Source organism: Carlito syrichta, unplaced genomic scaffold (genome assembly GCF_000164805.1).
Source record: "Carlito syrichta isolate Samal-C Ts95f unplaced genomic scaffold, Tarsius_syrichta-2.0.1 Scaffold288215, whole genome shotgun sequence".
NCBI classification, from domain to species: Eukaryota; Metazoa; Chordata; class Mammalia; order Primates; family Tarsiidae; genus Carlito; species Carlito syrichta.
This window is the reverse complement of record NW_007232311.1, coordinates 38828-56052: the sequence shown is the minus strand read 5'-3', so window position 1 is coordinate 56052 and position 17225 is coordinate 38828. Positions and strand designations below refer to the sequence as shown.

Here is a 17225-nt window from a genome sequence, read left to right as displayed (position 1 = left end):
CGCGTGGGCCGGCACTCCGCCGTGCCCAGCCCCCGCCAGCCACCGGCCTCCTGTCCCAGCCCCGTCCTTCAGCCCCGAGCTCGGCTCCTGGAGGACATCCCAGTGCTGTCCCCTGGACAGAGCGGCCTGCCTGGCCGGACGTCCCGCAGGGCCTCAGATATGGTTGTGAGGGGCTCCCGGGTCTTAGCATGGCCAGGGGACTCATGGGTCTGAGGACAGCTGTCTGTGCGGGGATGCCCAGGGCCTGGCCTGCGCTTTGGGAGACAAGTCAGAGGCCCTCCGAGGCGTGCCTGTATGGCCGGGCAGGGACGGGTCTTGGGCGCCGTGGCCAGGGCCTGGGGCGCGCCTCCCCAGAAGCGGGGCCTGCTGCCTGGGGGTCTGGGCCTCGGAGGCCCTGACTTGGGCCCAGGGGCTTCACGGGACTGCGCTTATGAGCAGGAGACGTGTCCCAGCCCGGCCCGGCCCCCGGACCTTCAGAAACAAGCACCCCGCAGGAGCGAAAACCGCGGAGAGACTCTGGGAAGTGGACCGGGCGTGGGAGCAGCAGGGCACGCCCTGCATCCGCCCGGCTGCTTCCGTCCTGGTGCCCAGGCGGTGCATGCCCGGGAAACAGGCAGAGGAGGCAGTGGGGAAGAAAGCATGACACTGGACCTCAGAGCGGCCCGTCCAGCCACAGTAGCTCCAGGTGAACATACACCACGCGTGCCGAGTGGGCCGTCTAGAACTTCTAGGACAGGTGGGTGCGGCGGCTCGCGCCTGCCATCCCAGCACTTTGGGAGGCCAAGGCAGGAGGATCGCTCGAGCCCAGGAGCTCAAGACCAGCCTAGGCAGCATAGAAAGACCTTGTCTCGACAAAAAATTAGCCGGGCGTGGTGGTGTGTCCCTGTAGTCCCAGCTACCCGGGAGGATCGCCTGAGCCCTGGAGGTTGAGGCTGAGGAGAGCTGTGGTCGTGCCCCTGCCCTCCAGCCTGGACAGCTCTGTCTCCAAAACACAAGAAAGAGAAAAAGAAAGAACTTCTGAACACAGGATGCTGGTCGCCTGGGCGCTGCTCCCTGCCCCTCCCCCGCGTCTCTGATTCATGTGCTTGGGGGGAGGCCAAGAGCAAAGTCTCGGGTGGTGCCGCACTGGTTGGGGACCGCCCATCGCTGAGACCTTGTCCTGAACTAAGGGTTGGCTGGAGAGCTGCGTCTGGTCCCAGGGTGGGCTCTGGCGGACGGAAGGGAGAGAGGAGGGAGTCAGAAAGGAGAGCACAGACATTGAGAGTTGGGGGGTCTCTCCACTTTGCCACAATCACCACCGCTCCCCCTCGCACGGCCCCTGGAGAGCCCAGGTAGGGTTCACCTGCCGGGCTTCCATGGCATGGTTTGTATGACGTGTGATCTCAACCTTTCTTAAGCTTGTTTTCTTTGGTGAGGGCAGGACTGGCTCTCTTCCTTGGGTTGAGTGCAGTAGTGCCATCATAGCTCACCACAGCCTCCAATTCCTGGGCTCAAGCGATCCGTCCACCTCAGTCTCTCAAATAGCAGGGACTACAGGCGTGCACCACCACTCTGCCAATTTTTAAATTTTTTGCAGAAAGGAAGTCTCACTAAATTGCCCAGGCTGGTCTCGAGCTCCTGACCTCAAGCGATTCTCCTGCTTTGGCCTTCTAGAGGGCTGGGATGGCAGGTGTGAGCCACCGCACCCAGCCTCTCCTGGCCCATTTGGGAGCCTGGAGTGTTACCTGGATCTCTGCAGGTTACTGTCTAAGAGTTCTTCCTCCACTCAAAAAACTGAGCACCTGGCCCGAGTCCAGTCTGAGCCCTGCTTCAGGTTAGAGTGAAGACTCACAGGAGCAAGTGTGGAGCAGCCTCACACGCAGCGCTCCAAAACAGGACTGGCCGCGGGCACCCCCTGCCTGCAGGGCTGGATTTTTGGGTGTCCCTGAGTGGGGCAGGAAGGAGGGCTGGGGGGCCACGGGCCCTGTCAGGCCTCCCGAAAGAGCCCAGTCGGAGTCCGACCACGCGGAGACTTCAGTCTGGTGCGCCATCCCCCAGGCAGCCTGTGGCCATTCCTAGAACGGCACTCGAGGCCTCGCAACAAGCCTTGACCCCACAGGCCTCGCTGGCACCAAGTGTGCCGGAGGGATGTGGGGATCACCAGGCTTCAGTGCCCTGCAGTGTCCCCGTGCAGCACCAGCCCTGTTCCCGCCAGGCGTTTGGGGCTCAAGAAAGAACCCAACTTTAAGTGGCCCGTCCACACCTGGGGGCTGCTGACCACACTGGCTGGGGCCTAGAGGGCATGCCCCAACCTGCAGCCAACCCAGGAGAGGCACCTGTCCCAGCTGCCGCAGACCTCGCGCCATGGATGGAGCGCCCCTCCCATTTTCCCCCCTACCCTTAAACATCCGTCCCCAGAAAGGCCCTTTTCCACCTCCCTGCTGTGGGGAGGGGTTGCACCCACTGCTCCTGTGTGCCATGGCATCTCTGGCCTGGGATCCAGCATGCAGTAGGTGCTCAATTAAGTGTTTTTAAATAGAACCTTCTATGTTGTGTGTATTTTGACACACACACACACACACACACACACACACAAAACGACACCCAGCCCCATCTCAGACCAATTAAATCAGACTCTCAGACCTGCATCTAAGTGTTAAAAGCCATCATCCTGGGTGGTAAGCTATGGGAGATTTTTGTGTGGTCTTTATAATCAAAGAAAAGCAGGCCGGATGTGGTGGCTCACGCCTGTCATCCCAGTGTTGGGGGAGGCCAAGGTGGGAGGGCTGCTTGAGTCCAGGAGCTCGCGGCCAGCCTGGGCAACATAGCAAGACCTGGTCGCTACAAGAAATAAAAAAGTTAGCCAGGCACGATGGTGCGCGCCTGTCATCCCAGCCACCCTCCTCCAGTGCACTCCAGCCTGGGCTGTCGGAGCAAGACCCCGACGCAAACTGACGAAGGCCCAAGCGGGAAAAGCCACCGGGAACAAGCAAGCTGCAGAGCCGGTCGGCTGAGGGCCCAGGAGAGCCCGGCCGGGCGGAAGCGGCTCAGGTCTCACGGCTGGCCCCTCCCTGCACGCACCAGCCCCCGCTTCTCAGGAGGGAGCCCCGTCTGCCAAGGAGTGGGCCATGCGAGGCTGGCCAAGAGGCCGGGGAAGCCGGGGTCAGGGAGTGGGGGAGGGACGAGGCCGCCCAGCGTCCAGGCGGTGCCGCGGCCGGCCCGGCCTCCCCGACTGGGCCTGTTCCCCAGGGGGCTTCATGGCGCTGGGGGACGCACGGAAGCCCGGTGACACCCTGGATCTCTCTCTTGGTTTTGTTTTGGGGGCAGGGTCTCGCTCCGTCGCGCAGGCTGGAGTGCAGTGGCGCCTTCCTGGCTCACGGCAGTCTCGACCTCCGGGCTCCAGCGGTCCTCCCGACTCGGCCTCCCCGAGGGCTGGGACGACAGCACATGCCACCTCGCCGCAGCATTGGGCGTCTGGCGAGCGACCGTGACTTTGGTCTTCCTTCGTGGGGCATGTCTGGGCCCGCCTGCCTCACCCGTCTCTCATGTCTTCAGAGTCACTCAGACTGTGGCCGGCGGACCCCAGGGAGCCCACAGCAGGCCCGGGGGGTGGTCAGAACGGTGCCAGGCTCCTCTACACGGAACCTCCTGCAACTCGCTGATGACAGCCCAGGTTCCCCTGGCCAGCACCAGTTCCCGCAGAGGCTTCTGCCCAGTCAAGTGTTTTGTCCGTCCTGGTCAGCGTGACCCCCGCTGCCTGCCATTCCAACTTTAGGGCAGAGGCTGGCCCCATGAACTCACTTGTCCTGGGGAGCTGGGGAGACTCGTCCCTTGAGGTGTGTCCAGGTGTTTGCAGAGTGATGGCTTCAGGCTCTTGATGTGCCGGACTGGAAAGTCCTTGAAACTTGGTGTGCATTCAGTACAAAGTCACATATATTTCGCAGTTTTGGTTTTGGGTGCTGTGCCTTCGAGATTTGGCCACTTCTAGCCCATGTGGATTAGAACAAGCCACATGGGGCTTATGGCTTCCATATCGAACTGGGTTGTTCTCAGTGGAAACTGGTTTGCCTGAGCCCTGGTGATCAGTGGATATCTCAGGCATAAAATGCCTTTTCACCTGGGTTGACCTAGCATCTTCACAGTGTTAGAAATGCAATCCAAGCTGGGCATGGTGGCTCACGCCTGTCATCCCAGGATTGCTTGAGCCCAGGGGTTTGAGACCAGCCTGGGCAACATCGCGCGTCCTTGTCTCTACAGAAAAATTTAAAAATGAGCCAGGTATGGTGGCGCGTACCTGTAATCCCAGTTACTCGGGAGGCTGAGGTGGAAGGATTGCCTGAGCCCAGCAGGTTGAGGCTGTGGTGAGTCATGATTGTGCCACTGCACTCCAGCCTGGGCGACAGAGTGAGACCCTGACCCCTAAAAAAAAATAAAAAGGAATGCCGCCATCCAAATGCCGCTGGAGAGTCAACTCACTGGGTGTTGCAATGCGTGCAGTTGGCGTTTCTTTACCAATCGTATTGACCTTATTGTAAGGTTAATCAACTTTGCATGTTGATTAACCTTCCTCCTCACCGGACGGTCACTTGATACTTAAATGGGGGACCATTTCCTCCCAGACGGTCATTCTTTCCCTCGTGTCATTAAATTTAGATGACGTCAGCAGACGGGGGTGTGGCACTTGCCAACGTTTTGCTGTTTCCCGCCGCCATCTCCCGCACTCCCTCCCACACTGGTCCCCAACGTCGGGAGGACGCCAGGCCGGGACCCTTGGGACTTTCCAGCCCTCCAGCACCAGCTTAGCGGTAGAGCTTCTCAGGGGCACGCGCTGCATGGCTGCTCCTAGCTCACGCCCCTCAGCTCGGGGACACCCGCCCGCGCCTCTTACCAGCCGCCCATGGAGGCTGAATGGCGTGGGTGTCTCTCACCCAGTGTCCCTTACCTGGGCTCGCCGGCACTTCTGGTAGAACTCTGCCACATGCAGGCCGTCCAGCTCCGCCAGCAGGCCTTGCCTGCACATCTCACAGGTCCGCACGGTGTCCAGGGCCGCCCCTGCCATTGGACAAAGGGTTACAGGGCACAGTCACTGCGGGTCTGTGTCGGCGCTTCAGATGGGCGATGTTTTGCACCTGAACTCTTGTGTGTTACGGATTCTTTCTCTCTTTTTTGCGTCAGAGTCTCAGTCACCCAGGTTAGAGTGCAACGGCATGTTCACGGCCACTGCAGCCTCAACCTGCTGGGCTCAGGTGATCCTTCCACCTCAGCCTTCCCAGTAGCTGGAACTACAGGTGTGCACCTCCATGCCCGGCTAACTTTTCTTGCTTTATTTAGAGACAAAGTCTCAACCAAGTTTCCCAGGCTGGTCTTGAACCCCTGGGCTTAGGCAATCCTTTCGCCTCGGCCTCTCAAAGCGCTGGGATGACAAGTGTGATTCCGACTCCAGCGACCTTCGCTTAAAGCCAGCCATCCTCTGTGGAAGCTGACCCTGGACCTGAGAGCGGAAGCATGTCCTCTGTGATCTCCTATTACACAAGTTTCACAGCAGTGAAACTCCCATGACTTTTAGATCGCAGGCCTGGCTTTCTATTTACACGTCAACACGAGGTTCATAAAACTGGAACTGGCGCGTGGGGGCCACGTCTGTCACACAGGTGTTTGTACAAGGAGCAAAAATCGGGCTCGTGGTTCTCGCTTCTTGTAGGCCTTGCACGGGCCCAAGTCGATCGCTTCGCGAAGCCCAGGTAAGTGGCGGCATCTGTCCTCCAGCGGGGCTTTAGAAGCCTGCCTTTCTCCCCAGGGCCCCGGGGGGACGTTCCCATGGAGAACAGAGAGAGGCTGGGGCCGCGCGTGGGTCCGGGTCACGTTCGTGTCTCCGGCTGAGGACATGGCCTCTGTTCCAGGCTCAGCCTCGCTTAGGGAAAGAAACACGCCCAGGTGTCCGTGCTTCCTTCCTCGCTGTGCTATAAAAGCCCCCACCTGACCCGCATTTGGTCCCGTCCCGTCCCCGGCGCAAGGTGGACGCTGCGGAACGGTGTCTGCCAGACACTCCCTCCTCGCTGCTGCCGGCTGACGAAGGATGTGCCGGGCTTGTTGCACACATCGGGAAGCAGAGGCCCCTGGAGTTACCTGCCTCTGCTTGGGAAGAGCAGGCCGTGCAGTTTCAAACCCTGGGTCTGTTTCCACCACTGGGGACGGAAGGAAAACAGGAAGTAACAGAGATATTCACAGGGCAGGGCGAGCAGCCATCCTGCCGCTGCTTTGTGTGGACCTGGCCTTTTTTTAAATTCTTTTTTTGGCATCACTCAGCAATGCCTGAGGTCGCTGAATGTCCCGTCCTGCCGAACGTCCCCATGCTCGCGCTGACTCTCACAAGCACGCAGCGTATTCCCGACATGTTTCCCGGGGACCGCTTTCTCCGTTTCAGGATGGCAAAGCGTGGTGTGGCAGACGGCCCCCTCGTTCCTCTGCCCTCTGAGGGACTGTGGCCCGGCACGCTGCGTGGATGTGTCCAAGCAGCCTGGTCGGTGGTCTTACGTGCCTCCTGCCGGGGAGAGGCGTGCGTGGAGACGGCACTGAGGGCGACGACGAGCGTGATCATCCACACGCTCGCGCTCCGATCTGGCAGTGCCGTCCTTGGCGGGGGCCGCGCGGCACCCTGGGGGGCAGGACAAGGCTCTGGGCCTCCCTGGAGTTGTGGCCACTAAGGAGAGGACGTGACAAACGATGGCAGAGGACCCGCCGTGGGGCTCGTGTTCCAGAACCGGGACTGCCTCCTGGCAGCCCAGCAGCTCCCTCCGACGCTGCTGTCCTGTGCGGCTTTGGGCGTCAGGTAGCACTCGCTTCCCAGGCCAGGCTCTGAAGAAACCCACAGCTGCCCCGTGGGCACGGCTGCACCCAGGCTACAGCCCCCAGGGAGCTGGGCGGCGCCGGCACCCGTGGGAGCCACCCAGGAGCTGGCAGAGCGTGGCACAGGGACGCCCGGTCCAGCGCGGCCCTCGGAAGCCAGACCCTCCTTGCCCAGCAGCTCTTTCTTGCCCTGGGGCCTTGCTGCCCGCAGCTCTGCCGGGCGCTTCCACCCTGCCCCAGGTGAAGCACGCGGCCCGAGCTGGACATGGGGTGGGCGCAGCGCCGGGCGCCCGAGGCCTCCCACCACAGCCCTGGCCCTTCTGCACCCCCGGAGGCCGTCAGACGGGGCGGGATGCTGAGCCGTGTCTCCTGGGTTCCTCCCGCAGGCCCAAGAGCTGCCCCCTCCCGCCATGGTCAGAGGACAGCGCTGAGCGGCGAGCGGCTGGGCCACGTGCCTCCCTGCAGCCGCTCAGCAGAGGCGTGCAAGCGGCCACGGGGCTGGGCCCGCATACAGGAGACGAGGCCGGGGCCCACGCCGGCCATCTCCTTCCCCACCTACCTGCTGCTATTTTCGCTTTCAGCCACGTCTCCAAGCACACTCGGTGGACGAGCCGCAGGCTCCCCACACAGCCACAGGGCTGCAGGAGGGGGTTGTCTGGGGAGGCCCCGGCTCCCCGGCAGATGCGGCAGGAGTCCCCGTCCTCCTCGACGTCCTCCTCCAGGAGGCTGCAGGGGAGACAGGGAGCCCCCGCTGCAGTCCACACATGCCGTTCCCGGGGGCACTGGCAGAAGGGGAGGGGGCGTCCCCCAGCCCACCCACCTAGGCCCCCTCTGGCCCCGCGGGACTCCCTCCAGATACCGTTGTTTATTAGCACAATCCTAACCTAGAGACAGAGTTTCTCTCTGTCACCCAGTGGCTTGATCTCTACGCCGTGGGCTCCAGTGATCCTCCCGCCTCAGCCTCCAGGGTAGCTGGGACTACAGGCACCACCACACCCGGCTTGTTTTTTAAAACAATTCTTTGGTGGAGATGAGATCTAACTATGCTGCTCAGGCTGGTCTTGAACTCCTGGCCTCAAGAGATCCTCCTACCTCGGCCTCCCAAAGTGCTGGGATTACAGGCATGTGCCACTGTGTCCAGTCCAGATACAACTATTGATTGTTGATGCACACACTCCGACACCAGGCTCCTTTGTGGCCGTCTATAGGTGCGAGCTGACTCAGGGCCATTCTGCCGCCACCTGCCCATCAGGGGCTGAGAGAGGCCACCACAGGGAAAACTGTGGCGGGGCCGGGAGCCCCTCCCCACCGCCACCTCCAGGAGGGATTTGCCACGCACGCGTGCACCTGGGTTTGGAGCCGGCCTCTGAAGCCCGCGAGTCATGTGAGCTCGGGCAAGTCCCCTCACCCTTCTGGCACGCCGTTTCCTCCTCTGCCCAGCAAGGGTCCCGGCGATGGCGCGGCTGCGCGACGAGAGGGACCGTCCTGCCGGCCCCCACATGTGGCCCGTGTGGCCGGGGGCTGCGCAAGCGTCCCCCGGGCAGGGGCCGGCGCAGGTAGACACTGAGCCGAGGCCCCGGGCCCCGGTGCCACCCGCCCCGTGCTTGCCAGGAGCAGCCTCAGCGCCCCAGGCAGGAGCTGCCAGAATCCCACCCGAGGGGAAGGAGCGAGACTGTGGACAAAGCCGTCAGCGTCTCGCCCGTAGCGGGCACGGACAGCGGGCTGGGGTCGTGCCGGGAGGTCTGGGGACGCTAAGGCCGCCTTTTTTCTTCAGAAGCCTCACGGGTGGGAGCTGTCTGGACGGGAAAAGGAAACGGGCCAGAGACACATCGAAAGAGAGGAAAAAATGGACACGTTCTGGGCGTTGAGACACGCTCAGCTCTTTGAGAGAGCTTTTTCCCCGAGTTTGAAAGGAGGCTTATGAAAAGGAGCAGAGTCAGAGTTTTCCATCATGGACATTCCGAATAATCGTAAAATGTTTTCAATATTGAGGCTAGGCGTGATGGCTCACCCCTGTCATCCCAGCACTTGGGAGTTCAAGGCAGGAGGGTTGCCTGAGTCCAGGAGTTCGAGACCAGCCTGGGCCATTTGGCAAGACCTCAGCGCCACAATAACTCAAAACTTTAGCCAGGGGTGGTGGTGCGTGCTTGTAATCCCAGCACTTTGAGAGGCTGAGAAGAGGATGGCCTGAGCCCAGGGGTTTGAGACCAGCCTGGGCAACTTGGTGAGACCTCGTCTCTACAATAAATAAAAAAATTAGCTGGGCACAGTGGTTCACGCCTGTGGTTCCAGCTACTTAGGAGGCTGAGGTACAAGGATCACCTGAGCCCGACAGGTTGAGGTACTCCAGCCTGGGCGACAGTGAGACACCGGCTCAAAAAAATTTTTTTTCAATAATGAGATGTCAGTAATTTTCCACCTAGCTGCCGTATTTTCGCAAGGAACCTGGAAGAACAGGTGTTCTTCTCCAGCGGATGAACACGGCACATCATTGCAGGCTTGGAAGGAAGCTGGGGAGGGCAGAACTTTGCCCGAGGGAGTGCAGGAGGAGCCTGTGAAGCCCGGGGTGGAAATCGTGGCTTCCCACCATGGGGTTTGCCCGAAGCGCTTTAAGAACCGTGGGGTTTGCCCGAAGCGCCCAGGAGTCTGAGCGTTGAGATGTCACGCAGGCGTGATGATCTCTGACCTCCCCGGTGGGACCAGGGGCTCTCTGGTGAGCTTTTTTTCTTTTGAGTTGGAGTCTCGCTGTGTCACCCAGGCTGGAGGGCAGTAGCACGCTCCCGGCCACCGCAGCCTCGACCCGTTGGACTCCAGTGATCCTTCCGCCTCAGCCTTCCAAGTAGCTGGAACTGCAGGCGCACGCTACCACGCCCGGCTCATTTTTGATTTACTGTAGAGACGAGGTCTCGTCAAGTTGCCCAGGCGGGTCTCGAACCCATGGGCTCAGGCAATCCGCTCGCCTCGGCCTCCCAAAGTGCTGGAATGACAGGCTGAGCCACCAAGCCCAGCCTCTCTGGTGAGTTTTATAGTTTGTGACTGACTCCTAACAGAGGGTCTTCCAGCCTCTCGGGGGAAGCCGCTGGCCACTTTATTTTGAAAATAATTTTTTTTCGTTTTTACAAATAGAAGCGAGGAAGAAACAGAAAAGAAGGGAAAATTGAGTTTGCGGCCGTGGCCCGAGGGCCCGCTTGGGGTGGTGTGGCGGCCCTCTGCTGCGGTTTCCGTGCGCGGCCTATCTTGACAGAGTCGGGTCGCTTTTAGGATGAGCTCTGGAGAGCGGGCCCAACACCCAGCAGGTTGCTTCCCCACACGAATCTCTTACGACAAGAAAGCATAGCTATGTAGCATGACTCTGCCGCAGTGCCAGGAAGCAAGCAGGCCAGAGATGATGGGAATTCCCAGGACGCAGGCGAGGCTGTGTGGGGACCTTGGCCAGAAGAGAGGGCAGGCCGGCAGGAGCGAGCCGCCCCAGCTGAGGCCGGCCTGGGGTCCCTGCCGGGCTGGGCCCCTCCAGGGCAGGGCGACAGTGAGGGTTGCTGGCTCCAGGCTGCTTTGGCGCGGTGGGGCCAGTGGCCGCCCCTTAGTCACGGCGCGTGGGCCATGGCACGGCCTCCCCCAACGAGCATCCTGGAACTGGCACTTAGAGACAGAGGGTGCCCTATCAAGGTCAGCGTTTTCGTAAAGGCTCGCAAACATCATCCATTTGCATGAAGCCTCCCTGCTTAGGGAAGAGGACCGCAGAGGACTCCGGGCACACAGCTGCCAGGACCCGCGCCAGCCACGCCAGCCCTTGCCACGCGACACTGCCCTTCCTCCGTGAACGGCCAGGGCCCCCCGTCCCACACGGAGACCAGCCGCGCCGTGGAAAGGACACAGGAGAGAGACGTCAGCCGGCCCCAGAGGACGTGGACAGTCCAGGGCCAGCAGAGCCAATGCCAGGAAGGGCCTGGAGGGTGTCACGGCTGCTGTAGGAAGGAGCCCTAGGAAGAGAGGGAGAGGGAGGGTTTCTGGGGACAGAGAGAATGTGGAGCCGGGCTCGGTGGCTCAGCCTGTCATCCCACGCCTTTGGGAGGCTGAGGTGAGTGGATGGCCTGAGCCCGCGGGTTCGAGACCTGCCTGGGCAACTTGGCGAGACCTCGTCTCTACAATAAATCAAAAAATGAGCCGGGCGTGGTAGCGTGCGCCTGTAGTTCCGGCTACTTGGAAGGCTGAAGCAGAAGGATCACCGGAGTCCGGCAGGTCGAGGCTGCGGTGGCCGGGAGCAGCCACTGCACTCCAGTCTGGGCGACAGAGTGAGACTCCAACCCCCCCCCCCAAAAAAGTGGAATTGGCAGAATGAGCATTCCAGGGGGACAACATGGGTGGACAACAAGGGTCACGGCACAGAGCTGCAAGCTGAGCAACCCGGTCGTCAGCCTTGATGCACAAAAGGAAAGCAGAATTCTTCTTTGTTTGGGTAGCTTGGTTTGATGTTTTAAAAGAACCTTAGACTCAGGGGCACACGTGTGTGTTCATTACAGGGACATACTATGCAGTGGTAGGGACGGGGTCTCGGACAGCCCACTCCCCAGACGCTGGATGCTGTATCCGCAGGTGATTGCTGAACCCCGAGTCCCTCCTCTCCCACCCACTGGTGTCCCCAGTATCTATTATTTCTATAAAACACAATCCTTATCAATACAAGGGAGAATGGGCGAATTCAAATTACAGTGGGAGATTTTAGTAAATCTCTTTTAGAAATGGACTAATCAATAGACAAGAAGCAAGCACGCAGGCTTCCAATATGTGGATTAGAAACCGGGGATATCAAAAACACGTATGCACACTTTGAGAGAGGTTACAAGAGGTGCCATCGTCAGAAGTCGTCTGGACGCTGATGGGAGCCACTCTGAGCACCTCCTGGAATTGTAGACATCAAACATGACTTGGGTCCATCTTTTGTTATAAGTATATGTTGAGCACTACCATTTTAAGACAGCTTTTCCTTTCTTAAATGGTGTGCCTTTTCTTGGCACCCTCTGTGTGCATGTGTCAACTCAGAGAGGACAGAGACAAGGCTTGGGCTGAGGTTCTGGCATGTTTATAAACAAGGAATATGCATCACAGCACAAAAAAGTACAGCTCAGGTTTTCTGAGATCACCTTGCAATTACATTAGGATGGGCTATAAGCATTTTAGAAAGCAGGGCAATAAAGGGAGGCTGACCAGAGCAAATATCTTTAAATATCTATAAATTTACAATAAGTAAAAGCGCATAATTGATTCGGTATTTCAGGCGGATTAATGGAACAGAAGCGAGAGTCCAGAGACAGATGGATAAAGCAGGCATTGCAAATTAGTAAGGAAGAAACAGAGGACTGTGGGCCAGCTGGTTAAAAACTAAAACAAACAAAAAGACCTAGAGATGGCCAGGCACAGTGGCTCATGCTTGTAATCTCCGCACTCTGGAAAGCTGAGACTGGAGGATTGCCTGAGTCCAGGAGTTTCAGACCAGCCTGGGCAACATAGCAAAACCTCATATCTACAACAAATAAAAAAAATTAGCCAGGTGCGGTGGTGCTCACCTGCAGTCCCAGCTACTTGGGAGACTGAGGTGGAAGGATCCCCTGAGCCCAGGAGGTCGAGGTTGCAGTGAGCTGTGATCATGCCACTGCACTACAGCCTGGGCAGCAGAGTGAGGCCCTGACTCAGAAAAACCCTCCAAAACAAAAAATCCCATAGAAACCCACCTCATACCATATGCCAAAATATATAACCTAGGAATGGAAGTCTAGCCACCATGAATTAAGTGCTTACTGGGTGCAACATGCTCTGTGAAGCACACACATATTTAAAACCTCATTTAATTTTTACTGCTGTTTGGGGAGTATATATTATCATGTCTATTGTCTGGGTGGAAAAGCAGAGTTTCAGAAATGAAGGAACTTGACCAGAATCACAGAGCTAAGAGCTGTTAGGATCGGGGAGGAAGCCTAGAACCATAAGACGACAAAGTCCACATCTTCAGCCACTGGAACACGTCCAAGAAGAGTACCACCACCCTAAGAGAAAACAATCACAGACGCTTGGGTGGGTGCTGGGCTTCCTAAGTGTGTCACCAAACGCAAGGGCCAGGCCGGCAAAATGACATCGTATTCGATTGTCGATAATTTCAAAATCCCACTCTGTCCAGCCATTACACACATAAAATATGAAGCAGGTAGAATGGGAAGAGTGAGAGTGTCTGCACAATACTTGGCAAGGAATTCCAGCAATATAAACAACAATGACTCCCCAGTAGAAAATCGAACGGGACTGGGTCGTTACAAAGGAAGGCCAGCAGGTGAGCAATAAACAGACACAGTCCAGCATCCGTAATCAGCAAGACATGTGCAAGTGAACCCGATACAGTGACAAATGTTGGCTAGTCATTCGACAAACCCCAGCAGGAAAGGAAGTCCTTGGAACTGGCAGGGGTATGGTGAGAGAAACTGGTTTAGCGTGGCTCTGAGATTACTAGTCTGTAAGACTTTCCCAAAGACCAGTTTGGCAGCATACATTAAGGACCTTAGGAATGTTCATGGGTGTGGTGGGTGGCTCACCCCTGTCATCCCAGCACTTTGGGAAGCCAAAGTGAGAGGCTCACTTGAGGCCAGGTGTTTGAGACCAGCCTGGGCAGCATAGCAAGACCCCATCTCCAAAAAAGGAAGAATGTTCATTCCCTATTCCCTTTTGTCAGCAACTACATATTTAGAATGTTATTCTAATTCATTAAGTATGAATAAGCCCAGAAAAGGAGACTGATGAACTTGTAATAGACATATTTAATATAAAAATTTACACAACACTATAAGATAAGTATCAAAAAGTATAGGTTTGGGAAGAAAGAAATCAAACTATTACTCGAGTTGGAAATACTTTTCTACATAGAAAACCATAAAGAAGGTACAGACATAATATTGGAATTAATAAGAGTAAGGTTTAGCAAGAGTATAGACAAGATATATAATCAATAGGATTTCTAGATATCAGCAACAAAGGGTTAAGTTCGAATTTAAAATATTGTTTCAACCGCACGCAACAACACCTAAAAGAGCCAGGAAGCTAAATGAAACAAAGGAAACAAATAAAAGCATGAAGAAAATCTCAAAACTAGCCTTAAAAGCATCAAGGAAGACACAAAGGAAAGGCGAGCTAGACCATACTTATCCAAGAAAGACTCAATCTCTCACAGACATCTTCTCCCAGAATAATCTATAGATTCCGTGTAATTCCCATACAAATCCCGTGTACAGGCTCTTAGGTGTGTAGCAAAGAACTCTTTCTTTTCGAGTCGGAGTCTCACTCCCTGGCCCAGGCCGGAGGGCGGCGGCCACTCCCGGCCCCCGCAGCCTCGACCCACCGGGCTCCGGCGAGCCTTCTGCCTCCACCTCGTGAGTGGCCGGAACTGCAGGCGCGCGCCGCCACACCCGGCTGATCTTTTATTTATCGTCGCGATGAGGGCTCGCCAAGTTGCCCGGGCGGGTCTCAAACTCCGGAGTTCAGGCACTCCTCAGCCTCCCAAAGTGCTGGGGACTCTTTTTTTTTGAAGGCAGGGTTTATCGAGAGGACAGAGGAGCTCCCACAGCGGGAGGGGGCCCGCAAACAAAGTGGGCACGGTGCTCATGCCGCTGTGGGTCGAAGCCCACTGTGGCTGCAGACGTCATGGCCACGGAGAAAGACAGAGAAGGCTGGGGAACAGGACGGACAGACCTGGAACGGCCATGGCCGAGGCGCGCTGCGGACAAGACAGCCGTGCGGGTCAGCGGGGGGAGTCCGGGACAGCTGGGATTCAGGGGATGTCCAAAGCTCCCCTCACACCACGTGCAAAAGGCCACTCCTTGTGAAGCCCCAAAATGCAAAGCGGGGGCTTCAGAAAAAAACCGGAAGAATGCCAACATGACATCGGGTCAGAGACAGATTGTTTACAAGGACAGCAAGCTATAGATCACAGCCCACAAAGAAGACGACACATCTGACCATGCTGAGATTCAGAACTTGTTTTCAATAAAAGACATCATGAAAAGAAAGACCAACTACAGACTGGGAAGGAATATTTCCAACACATAACTGTCAAACGATTAGACTAATAGCCCGAAGATATAAAGGACTCCTAAAATAAAAGTATTCTCAAAGAAAAAAGTGGGCTGCACGCCGAGGCTCAGTCCTATAATCTCGGCACTTTGGGAGGCGGAGGTCGGAGGCTTTCCTGAGGCCAGGAATCGAGACTAGTCTGGGCAACAGAGCAATACGTGGTCTCTCTATAAAGTTCAAAGTTAGCCAGCATGGTGCCCCTGCCTGTAGTCCCAGCTGCCTGGAAGTCTGAGGCGGGAGGCTTGCTTGAGCCCCGGAGGTTCAAGGCTGCCGTGGGTGAGCGATGCTTGCACTGCTGTGCTGTGGCCTGAGCGACGGAGAAAGACCTCGTCTCTAAAAAATTGAAAAAGAAAAGAAAAGTAGGAAAAAGACCTGAATATGTTACAACATAGAGGCACAAATAGTCATTTAACATGGACTAGAACCCATACAGCGCCCAAACTCATGAACAGTCGTGAAACGCACACGAAAGCCACAAGATCATCGCATTCCCGTCAGCCCGGCTGTCTGGAGAAGCCGGTCAACCCAAGTGTTGTCCAGGCTGTCCCACACCGGGCGTGGCTGGCGGGACACGAAGTGGCCTCGGTTTCTCGTGTTCTAGGGACCCACTGGCATCCGTGGACCACCCGGTGTTGTGGTGAGAGGCTGTGTCAGACGTAGCGAATTTGCTTTAGGCTCCACGGATTCACCCGATTCCTCATGGGTGATTTATGAGTGCGCCTGCCCACACTGTGCGTGGACAAAAACGACAAGTCCCCTGTGCCCCCCCCGCCTCATCATCCAGTTTCACCCCAAGTGACTTTTTTTCCCTGGATTGAAAACGTCCTGCGGGAGACACGCTCTGTTGACGTGGTAGAGGCGAAACAACAAACGGCAGAAGCACTCAAAGGCATCACTGTCATGAACGAGCTCAGAAAAGTTGCTTTGAGCAGCGGAAAAAGCGTCTCGATACAGGATTGCATCCGACAGGGAGGGCTTGGAAGGTGACAGAACTTCAAACGTAAGAATAAATACACAACTTTTTTTTTGATTAGGAGTCTGCCTCTGTTGCCCAGGCTGGAGTGCAGTCACATGCTGATGGCCGCCTCGGCCTTGACTTGCTGGACTCAGGTGATCTTTCGCCTCAGCCTCCCAAGTAGCTGGAACTGCAGGCGTCGGCCACCACACCCAGCTAGTTTTTTGGTTTATCGTAGCGACAAGGTCTCAGTTGCCCAGGCAGGTCTGGCACCCCTGAGCTCAGGCAATCCTCTCGCCTCCGCCTCCCAAAGTGCTGGGATGACAGGCATGAGCCCCAGCGCCTGGCTCCACACATTTCAATAAATAAATTCCGCGTTTTTTTGGTCCCTTCCCCCATATACTAACTTGTATGGAATAAAGTACCTAACTGAGGGAAACTTTTGAAAGAGTGTTAAGTGGCCTTGAGAAAAGGGACCGAAATGTCAGAATGAGGCTCATTATAAAACAGCATGAACCAGTGCGGACTCCAGACTGCATTTATGCGCACAGACGAATTCTGGAACCAGTTCCTCACAGTGCCTCTCTTTGGACGACGGGGTTCCAAGTGGTTTTCCTTTTAAGTCTGTAACTTAAATACTTCCTAAAATGGACAATTTTGAAATAGTAAGTAAAGCACGAGGTTTCTTATGTACAGAAAAAAGAGAGTGTCGGTTACACCAAGGGCAGGGGTGGCAGCTGTTGAATTCAGGACTGTGCCTGGAAGTGGCTGCATCTGAAAAGAAGCTATCTTCTGCTCACAGGCATCAGCTTGGGGTGGTGGGAAGGCAGGCTTCTGACGAGGGTCTGGAGCTGTGTTTCTGATGGGTGAGGATGGGTGGGCGTGAGGCTTCTGGGTCCTTCACTGTGGGGGATGGGAGGGTGGCCTGCCGGCAGCTGGTTGAACATGGAAAGGAGGAGGCCCTGCCGACGAGAACAGCCCCTCGTTCCTGGACTGGAAGGACACAGAGGAACATGAACGCCCTCTCTGTGCCCCTCCCCTCCTTGACACCCGACTCAGGGCCCGTATGAGCCACACCGACTTACATTACATTGCAAGGCGGGCTCACATTCCAAGACTCAAGTTTCCAGATCAGCAAGCCAGGGTCAGAGCCTGGCAAATACCCATTGTCCATGGAACGGCTGAATTCTGCGCGACGTTTAGTGGTGGCTTTAAAAAAGCATCCAGGCCGGGTTCGGTGGCTCAGCCTGTAATCCCAGCGCTTTGGAAGGCCGAAGTGAGTGAATTGCCTGAGCCCGCGGGTTCGAGACCCGCCTGGGCAGCGAGACCTCAT

The 17225-nt window shown here is 56.9% G+C and overlaps 1 protein-coding gene across 1 annotated transcript in view; it reads right to left on the bottom strand.

Annotated features, from left to right (window-relative positions):
• The window catches only part of MARCH10 (membrane associated ring-CH-type finger 10), a 33105-nt gene that overhangs the window by 5433 nt on the left and 10447 nt on the right, over positions 1 to 17225 (bottom strand). The window contains exons 4-5 of the mRNA XM_021710180.1: positions 7385 to 7551; positions 4922 to 5031 (exon numbers count right to left, since the gene is read on the bottom strand). Coding sequence (XP_021565855.1) covers positions 4922 to 5031; positions 7385 to 7551 — 277 coding nt within the window. The remainder of the gene's footprint in view (positions 1 to 4921; positions 5032 to 7384; positions 7552 to 17225) is intronic.